Source organism: Saimiri boliviensis, chromosome 1 (assembly GCF_048565385.1).
Source record: "Saimiri boliviensis isolate mSaiBol1 chromosome 1, mSaiBol1.pri, whole genome shotgun sequence".
Taxonomy (NCBI): domain Eukaryota; kingdom Metazoa; phylum Chordata; class Mammalia; order Primates; family Cebidae; genus Saimiri; species Saimiri boliviensis.
The window spans coordinates 284220971-284234167 of NC_133449.1; the positions used below are offsets into that span (position 1 = coordinate 284220971).

A 13197-nucleotide genomic window follows, 5' to 3' on the forward strand; every position below is an offset into this window, starting at 1 on the left:
GACTTAAAATCAAAGAATGATCCGCTAAACGCTGATTCTAGCCCAGCCTTCTTTGTTCAGATCTTGTGAGTGACACTATCCCAGTAGATTCCCAAAGAGGAGCTTCATGACATTCTTGCCCTAACCCCTACCCTTCTACCTTTTTAAAGAACTACTGAATCAGGCTGGATGCAGTGGCTCACGCCTGTAACCCCAGCACTTTGGGAAGCCAAGGCAGGTGGATCACTTGAGGCCAGGAGTTCGAGACCAGCCTGGCCAACATGGTGAAACTCCATCTCTAATAAAAATACAAAAATTAGCTAGGTGTGATGGCGCACACCTGTAGTCCCAGCTACTTGGGAGGCTGAGGCAGGAGAATCGCTTGAAGCCAGGAGGCGGAGGTTGTAGTGAGCCAAGATTGCACCACTGCAGTACAGCCTGGGCAACAGAGCAAGACCGCCCTTCTGAAAAACAAACAACAACAACAACGACAACAACAAAACTACTGAATCAGGATCACAGCTTAGGGGCTGGGATCTTTTCATTTAGACATCCAAGAAAATTCTTACCTAGTCCCTTTGTGTGACATTTAGGAACTGATGTCTTGTTTTCTGAAACAGAGCCAGTGAGAACCTTCAAGATTCTCTTTTAATAAGCACTGTACATCAAGGACTATTTCACATCACCTTGATCCTGAACATGGTCTCTCTTAATCTTTATTATTCTTATAAATAAATGGGGGATGAGGGGCAGTGGAAAAGGAAGATGCGTAAAGTACAGTTCCAAGTAAATTATACTTATTCTTCCTGAACAAATGAAGAATGAGGGTTATGCAGTCAGCAAAAACAGCCAGCATGAAAATGTAAGAACTAATACATTTAATGTGTATAGTTCTGGCCCAGTGTAGCATTTGCCTCAGTGCGCAGTCAGTGGAAGGAAGGCAGGAAGGAATGAAGGAAAGGCTAGAAGAAAATAGAGAGAGAGGAAGGAAGGTAGAAAGAAAGGATGGGAGGAAGGGAGGGAGGGAGGGAGGGAAGGGAGGGAGGAGGGAGGGAGGAGAGAAGGGAGGGAGGGAGGGAGGAGGGAAGGGAGGAAGAGAGGGAGGGAGGGAGGAGGGAGGGAGGGAGGAGGGAAGGGAGGGAGGGAGGAGGGAGGAGGGAGGGAGGGAGGGAGGGAGGAGGGAAGGGAGGGAGGGAGGAGGGAGGAGGGAGGGAGGGACGGAGGGAGGAGGGAAGGGAGGGAGGGAGGAGGGAGGAGGGAGGGAGGGACGGAGGGAAGGGAGGGAGGGAGGAGGGAAGGGAGGAAGAGAGGGAGGGAGGGAGGAGGGAGGGAGGGAGGAGGGAAGGGAGGGAGGGAGGAGGGAAGGGAGGGAGGGAGGAGGGAAGGGAGGGAGGGAGGAGGGAGGAAGGGAGGGAGGGAGGGAGGAGGGAAGGGAGGGAGGAGGGAAGGGAGGGAGGGAGGGAGGGAGGGAGGAGGGAAGGGAGGGAGGGAGGAGGGAGGGAAAGAGTGACATTATCACAATAGAAATGATGTACCTGAACAACAACAAAAAGAGGAAGTAGGGAGCTTGATGGGAAGGACAGAATGTAGAGGAAACAGAGTAAGAAAGGGAGGAAATAAAAGCTAAAAAGATTATAATGAAGTTCTCATTAGCATCCAAAATGGAAGCAACTTTTTCTGCTGCACTCTAATTAAATTTGTCTTCTATTTAATTGTTTTTTGTCAGTTCCACTATAGTGTGTGTGTTGTGTGTATATGTATGTGTGTGTGTGCGTGTGTGTGTGTGTGTGTTTTATTTTGTAAAGGTAGATTTTGCTCTGAATGTCAAGACCATTTCAGCTCCTGAAAGAGAAGGCAACTGAATAGACAGCAAGCAAAATATAGTTTCTATTATTCTCAGCTCTTAAAATTAAAAAGAAAAAAAGAAAAAGAAACAGAAAGAAAAGAAAAACCCCACCCTCTGGGGAATTTGCATACTAGGCAGACGAGGGTGCGCTTGGCAGTGGGCGGTTCCGGCTGAGAGTTCCTCTATTCTTAGCCATCTGTGCTGAGGCAGAGTGGGACGGAAATTTTTCACTGCTGCTGTAGGACCTTACAGTTACTTCTTTTAATGGGGTTCAACTGTCGAATCAGATCTCCCAACCTGTGTAAAAGGCTCTTGGAATTACATGTATCATCTCTTTTTACGACGAAACTCAAAACTCGTTTGTTTCTGCTGGTGCAGTACTGAAAGGCAATCTTTGAGGATTGCTTTCTTTGTAGAGAGAGGGCTGGGGGGATTTTTTTTTTTTTTTTTTTTTTTTTTTTTTTTTTTTCATTTTTCTTCCTCACTTTTTTTTGTTCACAAAAGTGTGTGACAAATCAACAGAATTTCCTCAAGGTAAAACTGGGGTCTGTTTTTCTTTGAGTAATTATGTGACGTGCCTGACTTTTAGGTGTGTGGCTTTTAAATACGACACATCAACGTTAAAGATTAACTCACTCAATTACAAGGCAAGAATCTTTGTTGCCTATTCAAACTTATTTTCTACTTGAGTAAATTCACAGCTAAAAAGACAGTGAGATCACCAACTGAGAGCCTCTAGTGTTTGGAACTCCATCTCTAAGATCTTTTTTTTTTTTTAATTTATCAAAATATATACGTATACTTTTATACATATGTATATATATAAAGTGCTCTCTAAATTAGTGTGTGTGTATATATATATTGTTTTGTTTTGTTTTTTAGACAATCTCGTTCCGTTGCCCAGTCTGGAGTGCAGTGGCACAATGTCAGCTCACTGCAGCCTCCACACCAAGAACCTCCTGCCTCAGCCTCCTGAGTGGCTGTAGTTACAGGCGTATGCCACCAGGCCCAGCTAATTTTTTTTTTTTTTTTTTTTTTTTTTTTTTTTTTTTGAGACGGAGTTTTGCTCTTGTTACCCAGGCTGGAGTGCAATGGCACGATCTTGGCTCACCGCAACCCCCGCCTCCTGGGTTCAGTCAATTCTCCTGCCTCAGCCTCCTGAGTAGCTGGGATTACAGGCATGCGCCACCATGCCCAGCTAATTTTTTGTATTTTTAGTAGAGACGGGGTTTCACCATGTTGACCGGGATGATCTCGATCTCTTGACCTCGTGATTCACCTGCCTCGGCCTCCCAAAGTGCTGGGATTACAGGCTTGAGCCACCGCGCCCGGCAATTTTTGTATTTTTGTATTTTTTTTTTTTTGAGACGGAGTTTCGCTCTTGTTACCCAGGCTGGAGTGCAATGGCATAATCTCGGCTCACCGCAACCTCCGCCTCCTGGGTTCAGGCAATTCTCCTGCCTCAGCCTCCCGAGTAGCTTGGATTACAGGCATGTGCCACCATGCCCAGCTACTTTTTTGTATTTTTAGTAGAGACGGGGTTTCACCATGTTGACCAGGATGGTCTCGATCTCTTGACCTTGTGATCCACCCGCCTCGGCCTCCCAAAGTGCTGGGATTATAGGCTTGAGCCACCGCGCCCGGCCAATTTTTGTATTTTTTAAAAGAGATGGGGTTTCACCATATTGGCCAGGCTGGTCTCAAACTCCTGGCCTCAAGTGATTTGCCCACCTTGGCCTCCCAAAATCCTGGGATTACAGTCGTCAGCCACCACACCTGGCCCAAACTATATTTATTTTTAAGCTTTGGTATAAGTTTATCTACCCAGGAATTCAGGGAAGCATGTAGACTACCAGTGTTTTGTTTTTTATTATCTGAAACTCTGATTCAGAATTCATGAAATATATGTAAAAATTATATCTAAGATGAGATTTCCCCAAGATATGGTTTTTATTGAGACCCGTTTAGTCTCGTAAATCCTGGACTATATACGCAATAAAAATGAAACCTAAAGAAAGCAAGTACATGTGTTCTCTATGTGATTCTAAGTAAGTGCTTGTTAACCCTTCATTTTTTCATTTAACATTTTAACACATTGACCTAAAGGAGCTGCAATAAAAGGAACGTGTACATTATGCAAAGCCATTAAATTATAAATGAATGATACTAATGCCAAATTTTCCTGGACCCAGAGGGAAACTCAGGGAAAATATAAAACTACCTTCAAAGACAACAAAATGAAGAATAAATGTGACATACGGACCTTAGGAAAAAATGGAAGTCAAGCACATAGGATAGAGATAGGGCCGGGCGTGGTGACTCACACCTGTAATCCTAGCACTTTAGGAGGCCACCTTGGGCAGATTGCCTGAGCTTAGAAGTTTGAGACCTGCCTGAGCAACATAGCAAAACCCTGTCTCTACTACCAAAAATATAATACGCATAATTAATTGAGAGTATTGGTGTGCACCTGTAGTCCCAGTTACTTGGGAGGCTGAGGTTGGAGGATCACTTGAGACTGGAAGGAGATTGCAGTGAGCCCAGATCGTGCCAGTGCACTCCAACCTGGGTGAAAAGTGTGAGACTCCATCTTAAATAAATAAATACAAATTAAAAATTAAAAGAGAGGTTAGGTGTGGTGGCGCCAGGCACGATGACTCATGCCTGTAGACCTAGCACTTTGGGAGGCCAAGGCAGGAGAATCACCTGAGGTTGGGAGTTCAAGACCAGCCTGACCAACATGGAAAAACCCTATCTCTACTAAAAATACAAAAGTAGCTGGGCACGGTGGCTCACGCCTGTAATCCCAGCACTTTGGGAGGCCAAGGTGGCTGGATCACGAGGTCAAGAGATCGAGACCATCCTGGTCAACATAGTGAAACCCCGTCTCTCTTTTTTTTTTTGAAAAAGAATAAGCCGGGCGCGGTGGCTCAAGCCTGTAATCCCAGCACTTTGGGAGGCCGAGGCGGGTGGATCACGAGGTCGATAGATCGAGACCATCCTGGTCAACATGGTGAAACCCCGTCTCTACTAAAGATACAAAAAAAATTAGCTGGGCATGGTGGCGCGTGCCTGTAATCCCAGCTACTCAGGAGGCTGAGACAGGAGAATTGCCTGAACCCAGGAGGCGGAGGTTGCGGTGAGCCGAGATCGCGCCATTGCACTCCAGCCTGGGTAACAAGAGCGAAACTCCATCTCAAAAAAAAAAAAAAAAAAAAAAAAAAAAATGAAAAAGAATAAAGAAGAGGAAGAAACAGAAAGAGGAAGAGGGAGAGAGAATGGGGGTATTGCTTTATTGCCCGGGCTAGAATGCAGTCTAAATATAGGTATGCCTATGTGAAACCCCGTCTCTACTAAAAATACAAAAAATTAGCTGGGCATGGTGGCGCGTGCCTGTAATCCCAGCTACTCAGGAGGCTGAGGCAGGAGAATTGCCTGAACCCAGGAGGCGGAGGTTGCGGTGAGCTGAGATTGCACCATTGCACTCCAGCCTGGGTAACAAGAGTGAAACTCCGTCTCAAAAAAAAAAAAAAAAAAAAAAATACAAAAGTAGCCGGACATGGAGGTACATGCCTGAAATTCCAGCTACTCAGGAGACTGAGGCAGGAGAATCGCTTGAACCCAGGAGGCAGAGGTTGCAGTGAGCCAGGATGGTGCCACTGCATTCCAACCTGGGCAACAAGAGTGAAACTCTGTCTCAAAAATAAATAAATAAATAATTTCAAAATAGAAGGAGATAAGGAGATAGGAAATTTTTACTTGGTTTATTTATTTCAATGTGTGCAGTTGCAGAGGTTTTTTTTTTTTTTTTATGATCATGATTCTTTTTCAAAGTTATTTCCCTTAGGAATTTCCTTAACTATGTATGTGAATGGAAGCATACAGCTTCAGAATGAATAATGCTTTTAATAAAATGAAGATGGAGGTAAAGTTGGAGAAATGTACCAAATCAGTCATTCCCTGGACTTTGAGATTTTATACACTACTAATAAATTGTGTCCGTAAAAAGGTTGAGGCTGGGCATGGTGGCTCAGGCCTGTAATTACAACACTTTGGGAAAGATCACTTGAGTCCAGGAGTTGAAGACCAGCCTGGACAACATAGTGAGACCCCAGTCTCTACCAAAAAATCATTTTAGCTGGGCCTGGTAGTGCTTGCTTGCAGTCCTAGCTACTCAGAAGGCTAAGGCAAAATGATCTTTTGAGGAGTTGGAGGCTGCAGTGAATTCTAATGGCACCACTTCACTCTAGCCTGAGTGACAGTGAGACTCTCTAAAAAAAAGTTTAATAACAAGCAAACAAACAACAGTTAAAAAAAAAAAAAAAAAAAAAAAAAGCAGTGGAAAGCATACAGGATCATGGTAAGACATCGCATTTATAAAAAATCAATGACATATAGCTTCATGAAAAACTCCCTACATTGGCCTTTTAATTCTTCTCTTAGGAGATAGTGTTGAGACAGTGACACTGTGACCAAATAGCACTCTCTGAGCTAAATATTTAAAATATTAACTACTTAGTAAAACGATCAGTGTCAGCTAGATATCAAGCAAATTATGCCTCCTTTTATCAGCATGAGTGTAAAAGCTCACCTGATTAATCTCACAACTACTAGTGGTCCTGTCATTTGGTACATTTTTAAGATTATCTCCTGAGCATCCAGTTTTCATTATTCTGCAGATTAGCTAAAACGAAGCTCAGAATAACTCCAGTTACCTTCTCAAATAGCAGAATAGAAATCAAAAGGGTGAAGAGTAATCCCTTCAATCTTGAGACAAGAAACTGGAAAACATCAAGATAGAAAATTTTATAAAGAAGTTTTACTGAACCGTGTTGATGTGTATATGCCTTCTATGAAAGAACCACTTAAGATCGGTGTCCCACAGCTAGCTCTGATCATGGACACTAATCTGTGTGTATTTCAATGAAGATGCTATGCTTCATTATTCCAGGATGTTTCATTTAACAAAAATTAAATTCCCAGGATGCTTTATGAAAACAAACTTCCTGTTAGCAATGCAGTAAGTACCCTTGGGTATGCTGGTACCTAATAATTTACCCAACTTAGGTAAAGTTACCCAGCTAAAGTACATCTAGGTCTTGTCAGCACAAGTAATTGACAACCAAGTCCTTACTGTCCAATAGACCTACACTTCGATTCTAGAGAGAAAGGAGACTCTCAAAGACCAGGGAATGTTGTTCCTGGACTGCCAGTGTCGCCTTTGCCTCCATACGGCTAGGAACAGGCTGAAGATGGCCTTCTCTCAGGGTTGAAGCCAGGAAGGGCCACCCTGGGATGCCGGGCACACGCCAGCTCTTGGGGACCGGAGTCCATTCCCATCATTCAGAGGCAGCACCAGTGACTGAACAGGATCTTCAAACTGGAGGGACAAGGCTGGCCTCCCTGTACAGCTTCCTCTGGATTCCTCCTAGTTTTCTCCTTGCTGTACAAAGATGCCCAGTAAATGAATGTTAGACCCTGGAACCCTTCATTCTTCGTGAAGGACATCCCTGAGTTAGTGAAGCCAATAGGCGGTACGTTCCCCGATGGTTCTGACTTAGCTGTTGAGCACAGCCTGTGCAGTCCCTTCTCGTCATTTTAAATCATTCATGAGGAGAGAACAATCTAGGTTAATCCAAAATTAACATGGTGCCCAACATTGTTCCCTTCCTGGCTGAGCCAATTACTCCCACGTGTACTACATTTTCTGCTGCATACACAACTTCAAACTACATCCCAAGGTTTTTTCTTCAGTACAGTAAAATTAAATGTCATGAACCATGGCTAGGTTAAAGTTCTGATCTAAACGTTTTGGTGACTACATTTCTAACATTTTTCAATTGCTTCAACACCTAGTAGAGTTAGAGAAAAGAAAAATAAATATATATAGCTCAGATTTTAATTCTCCTATTCTACTCAACAACTAACTAAACTCAGAAAAATGTCTTATTTATTCAAAAATGGCAATTTATAGTAATAAATGCGAATCTGGGAGGCTAATTTGATTATTCTAATCACCAAAAAGCTTAGCATTTTTTCTTAATTAGAAGAAGGGCAAGTGGGGACAGAATATGTAAAATGTTGCTTCCACCAAGCATTTTCCTGCAGACAATGCATGGCATTTAATCAGTAGCTGTATAAACGTCCTCCATGGTTCACTGAATGTGTAACCACCCCAGCACCATCACTCGGTCCCCACGCTGTTCTGTGTATTTGAGGACACATGGTTAGTAACCCGGACATCCCCTTCTTTTTTTCTTATGTAAAACAGTTGTGTGGTGGTTACTGTGTTTACAGATTCTTGTATGCTGTGCTTTCAAGCATTAAGAATTCAAATTTACCTCACTACAGAAGCAAGAACTCAAAAAGTGATCATGAGTATCAATTGAACCCAGTGGGCACATTTACATAATACTCAGTTTCATCACTTTTTCTTTCCCAGTGAGGTGAGAGACAGACAACAGGTTACTCCCAAAATACTCGAACTTTTTTTTTCCTTTTTTATTTAACCATGTATAATGTAACCCATAAGAATGGAACCAGGCTCATCTGAATCCATCGTATCATTAATGTCCCTTTGAGAATCAATTCCATTACATTGGCCCTCACAGGTTCCACAGGGTATTTCCTATGCCAGAATCTTTTAACGTATGATTCATTACTCTGTGAGCTTTGGAAAATCAAGAGATGGGAGAGACATCACATCAGTTGGTGCATACCTACACATTGCCACCCGGTATATCCCCAAGCCATTCAATGGTTCAGTAGTCAAAGGGACCTTGCCTCAGAGGTGATGAAAGCTACACCCTTTTGTAGGTAAAGCGAGGAAGGTCTGGAAAGGTTAGAAGTGACTTAAATGCCATCCAAGTCACCAGTGGCAAAATCAAGACGGAAACTCGGTCACCATCAAGGCCAGTTCCATGCTGGTTTCCAAATCACTCCTGTCTCATGGCACAATTCTTAGGTGGCCTTTCCTGGCTCTACCGTGAATATAAGAATTAAAAAACTGGGGGATGGGAGAGAACAGAATGACCATTAGTGGTGCCACAATTTACAAACACAGGTTTCCATGAGATCCTGTCTTTCATTTTTTCCCAGCCTTCAAGATCAAATCTATTTATTTTCTTTTAACGTGTTTTATTCAAAATCTTTGTTCTTCTTAATTACACCCACTTTTTTACAGGGTGCATATGCATAGACACAGTATGTTTTCAATTTAACTTCTTCTGAGGCAGTTTACATTGGCCTAGCTACTTTTTTTTTTTAACAAGTAATGTTCACATTTTTTTCCTAAAAATAGAGGTGGGGGAGGGTCCCACTATGTTACTCAGGCTGGCCCTGAACTCTTGGGCTCAAGCCATCTGCCCGCCTCGGCCTCCCAAAAGTGCCGGGATGACAGGCGTGGTCCACTGTGCCCGGCCTGTTTTTTACTTCTATCCAAATATATTCTGAAAAATGCCCAATATTATAGTGCTCTGTTCCCAAATAAAGCAGTGATCCAGGGGGACAGGAGAAATAAACAAAAAACCCGAGTCTGTATCACTTCTTTTTAATTGTTTAACTTTATTACTGTTGCACCATTTATACAATTACATATAATTTCAATGCATCCATTGTACATTTTTTTGTTTTTTTTATTTTATTTTTTTTTTCCATTTTCCAATGAGTGGTGTGTTGGTGTCTGTGACACAGAATGGAAGAGAAACTGGAACTGCAATGAACGCAGACTTTTTTTTTTTTTTTTTTTTTTTCATTTCCACTGACCAATAAACAGAACTACAGGTGCACCCAACCACGGACATGCATTAACTCGTCATGAGAAATCTAGGTAGGCTAAGTAGGATGAGAGAATGTTTGTCACTCCCAAAAATATCTGGAGAGGAAGAATGGAGGACCGGCATTGAGATCCATGTGGACAAGCTAAGTGGGCTCTGTCTGAAAGCTGGCATTCATCCACAACATTAAAAAAATATCAAAATAAGAAAGGCTGTAAATTAAAAAGAAAACACAGAAAATACTGCTCTCATAAAGATCTGATTGCCTCGGCACGGGCCACGTGGGCAGAATCAAACGCATCACTCCCAACTCCCATTGCAGAAGGAAAGCTTTTCATTCGACTCTCGGCGGAGGAGTGCATTGTGGCGGCAGTTTCAGGCGGACACGATGTACTGCACTTTCAGACGCGGATCTGGGAAATCCAGGACTTCTTGGTAAAGTTGACTGAAGGTATATTAGATATTTCCCCACAAAAATACTATTTGGATTCTCCCACCCCCTCCCTCCCTTGATGGGACATCCTTTATTTTCCCTTGGGCAATACATATCATTACTTCCAATTTGAAACAAGTTAGTATAGGAGAGAGGAGAGGAGAGGAGAGAGAGAGAGAGGAGGGGGAGGGGAGGGAGAGGAGGGAGGGGGAGGGAGAGGAGGAGGGAGGGGGAGGGAGGGGGAGAGAAGGGGGGGAGAGAGGGGGAGGGGGTAGATTGTTTTAAGTGGTATTTTTCCTATAGGCTGTCCTTGTCACTCTTTCACCGCTACGGTTTGATCGGAATTAGCTGCCGGGGCCTCCGCGGGCTTGGGCTCCTCCGCGGGGGCTGCGGGCGCCGGGGCCTTGGGCGTGGAACTAGGCGCTTCCGTGGCTGCGGGGGTCTCCTTGGAAGAGGCGGCAGCCTCCGAGCTGCCGGGTTTTGAGTCTGAAGCTGGGGCCCCGTCACTTTTGGTCTCCTGGGCGGCAGGAGCTGCGGGCGCCTCAGTCTTTTTGGGTTCCCCTTCCTCCTTGCCGGGCTCCTCCCCGGCGGCAGGGGCCGCGCTCTCGGCCTCGGCAGCTTTGGGGGCCTCGCCGCCCGCAGCGGGGCCGGGGGCCGCCTGCTCCTGCTCGGGCGCCTTCGGGGGCTCGGCCTTGGCCTCGGCCGCGCCCTCCTTCTCCTCCGGCTCCGCCTTCGGGGCCTCCTCCTTGGCGGCCGCCGCCTTCTCGCCCTCCTTCTCCTCCGCCTTGCCCTCGGCGTCCGCGGCGGGCTTCTCCTTGGCCTCCTTGGCCTCGGCGGGCTCCGCCTGGGGCTCGCTCTCCTTCGGGGTCCCCTCCTCCTCCGCCGCCGCGCCCTCGGCCTTCTTGTCTTTGTCCTTGGCCTTCTCGTCGTTCACGTTGTAGCCCTTCTTCTTCTTGCTGAGCTTGCCGCCCATCTTGGAGTTCTGGAAGCAAACACAAAACAGAACGACACGGGGGGGTTACTCGGCCATTTGTATTCTTGCGTTTATTTTTGAGACAGGGTCTCGCTGTGTTGCCCCGGCTGGAGTGCAGTGGCGAGATCTCCGCTCACGGCAGCCTCCACCTCCTGGGCTCAGGGGATCCTCCCCGCGCAGCCTCCCAAGCACCCACCATGCCCGGCTACTTGGTTAAATTATCATATTACGCAGTAATTACACAATTAAAAGTGAAAACAAAAAACAAAAATCTTTTTTTTAAATCGATGACTCAAACACATTAAGGAGCCCAGTGAAGTGGGTTTTGCCATAATTCTAAATGAGTTTTTAAAACAATGAAAAGAAATGAAGGAGCTCCGTTGTAGAACTTCTAATCATAGCCAGCTGAGGGAATAATAAGCTGAGATCAAAGAAGCAGTGATGAGAGGCGAAGCCTGTCAACCCTGGACAGGGGGAGCACTATCTATTTCGTATCTGCTGTCCCACAGCTGACGCAAACACCACGAGTGGAACAGGCGTGTGCAACGTGGCAAGGGCAGCCACCTTAGACCCAGGCTGCAGCTAGAGAAAGGCGATGCCATTTTAAAATGCTTTCTGGAGAAACTGCACAGCCGTCATAAAGCACAAATCACAGAATTCAAGAAAATGATCTGAAACTGCAAACTCACTCTGCGACATATGCGTGTGTTTTATATCAGCAAACGCATCTTCAAACATGTAAGGCAAGCAGGATTCAGTCTATCTTCTTACCAAGCAGGGGCAGTTATGACAAAGCCAGTGTCTCCTGCTGGTTGTGTCTGACATAAATTCATTGCTTTTCAAGGTATTTTCAGGTTAAAAAAAATAGTTCCATAGTAATATGAAATTGTTCTTCATGATCAGTTTCCTGATTAGAATTCAAACTACACATGCACATTCAATGGTTATTAACAACTGGGTTGAGGCTGCTGCTTTAATTCTGGCACAAGAAACTCTGACTGGATTTGAATCTTGAATTTGTCTCCTCTGGGAATCAAACATTAAACCAGATAAATAATAAATTATAAATTTATAAATAATAAATTTCACCCAGAACCATGGCCAGAGCTAAACAGGCTCTTGGTTTGGATTGTGTGTGTGTGTGGTTTTTTTTTCCTTCAAGTCAATTTTTCTGCCACCATGCATCAGTAATAACCCACTGAAATGTTGCTATTGTAAAAACAATCGGATGCTTTTCCTGGATGAAGCATGGCAGAAATCACATTATACCAGTCAAACAAAGGAGAAAAGCCCAGGAGAGGGCGTTAGCCTTGCCCTGGACCCCAAGGGAGGTTAGAAAGAGCAGGGGGACCACCTGGTTTTGCTCTAGTCAGGCCCACTGGCAGAACTGTAAGCACTCCTTTGCCAGCTTTGCAAATACATACATCCTTCATTTAGAAGAGAAAGATTTGCTGTTTATTACCTCCTTGGAATCAAGATTCATGACAATGAAATAGCCTACATTTATCTTATTAAAAGTCAGAGGTTTGGGCGGGCGCGGTGGCTCAAGCCTGTAATCCCAGCACTTTGGGAGGCCAAGGTGGGTGGATCACGAGGTTAAGAGATCGAGACCATCCTGGTCAACACGGTGAAACCCCGTCTCTACTAAAAATACAAAAAATTAGCTGGGCATGGTGGTGCGTGCCTGTAATCCCAGCTACTCAGGAGGCTGAGGCAGGAGAATTGCCTGAACCCAGGAGGCGGAGGTTGCGGTGAGCCGAGATCGCGCCATTGCACTCCAGCCTGGGTAACAAGAGCGAAACTCCGTCTCAAAAAAAAAAAAAAAAAAAAGTCAGAGGTTTGGGGTGGAAGAAAATGATTCTTTAGTCAAAATTTGTCTCAACACTCTATATGCTAATTTCCTATCTGGAATGACTTCAGTAGTTGGGAGAGAGAAAAGCAATAAACTGAAATTTGACTAAAATACTATTCGTATTCTCTTTATGATGTTACCTAAGATTCTCTTACCTGTCCTTTTTTTTAAGAAAAGGAGTGGTGGCTCACGCCTATAATCCCAGCACTTTGGGAGGCCAAGGTGGGTAGATCACTAGGTCAAGAGATCGAGAGCATCCTTGTCAACATTGTGAAACCCCTTCTCTACTAAAAATACAAAAATTAGCTGGGCATGGTGGCACAGCCTGTAGTCCCAGCT

General features: G+C 44.6%; 1 protein-coding gene across 1 annotated transcript in view; it reads right to left on the reverse strand.

Moving 5' to 3' along the window:
• Positions 1–10255: 10255 nt before the first annotated feature.
• BASP1 (brain abundant membrane attached signal protein 1) overlaps positions 10256–13197 on the reverse strand; it is a 62697-nt gene continuing 59755 nt past the window's right edge. The window contains exon 2 of the mRNA XM_003942912.4: positions 10256–11015. Coding sequence (XP_003942961.2) covers positions 10347–11006 — 660 coding nt within the window. The 5' untranslated portion in view covers positions 11007–11015 and the 3' untranslated portion in view covers positions 10256–10346. The remainder of the gene's footprint in view (positions 11016–13197) is intronic.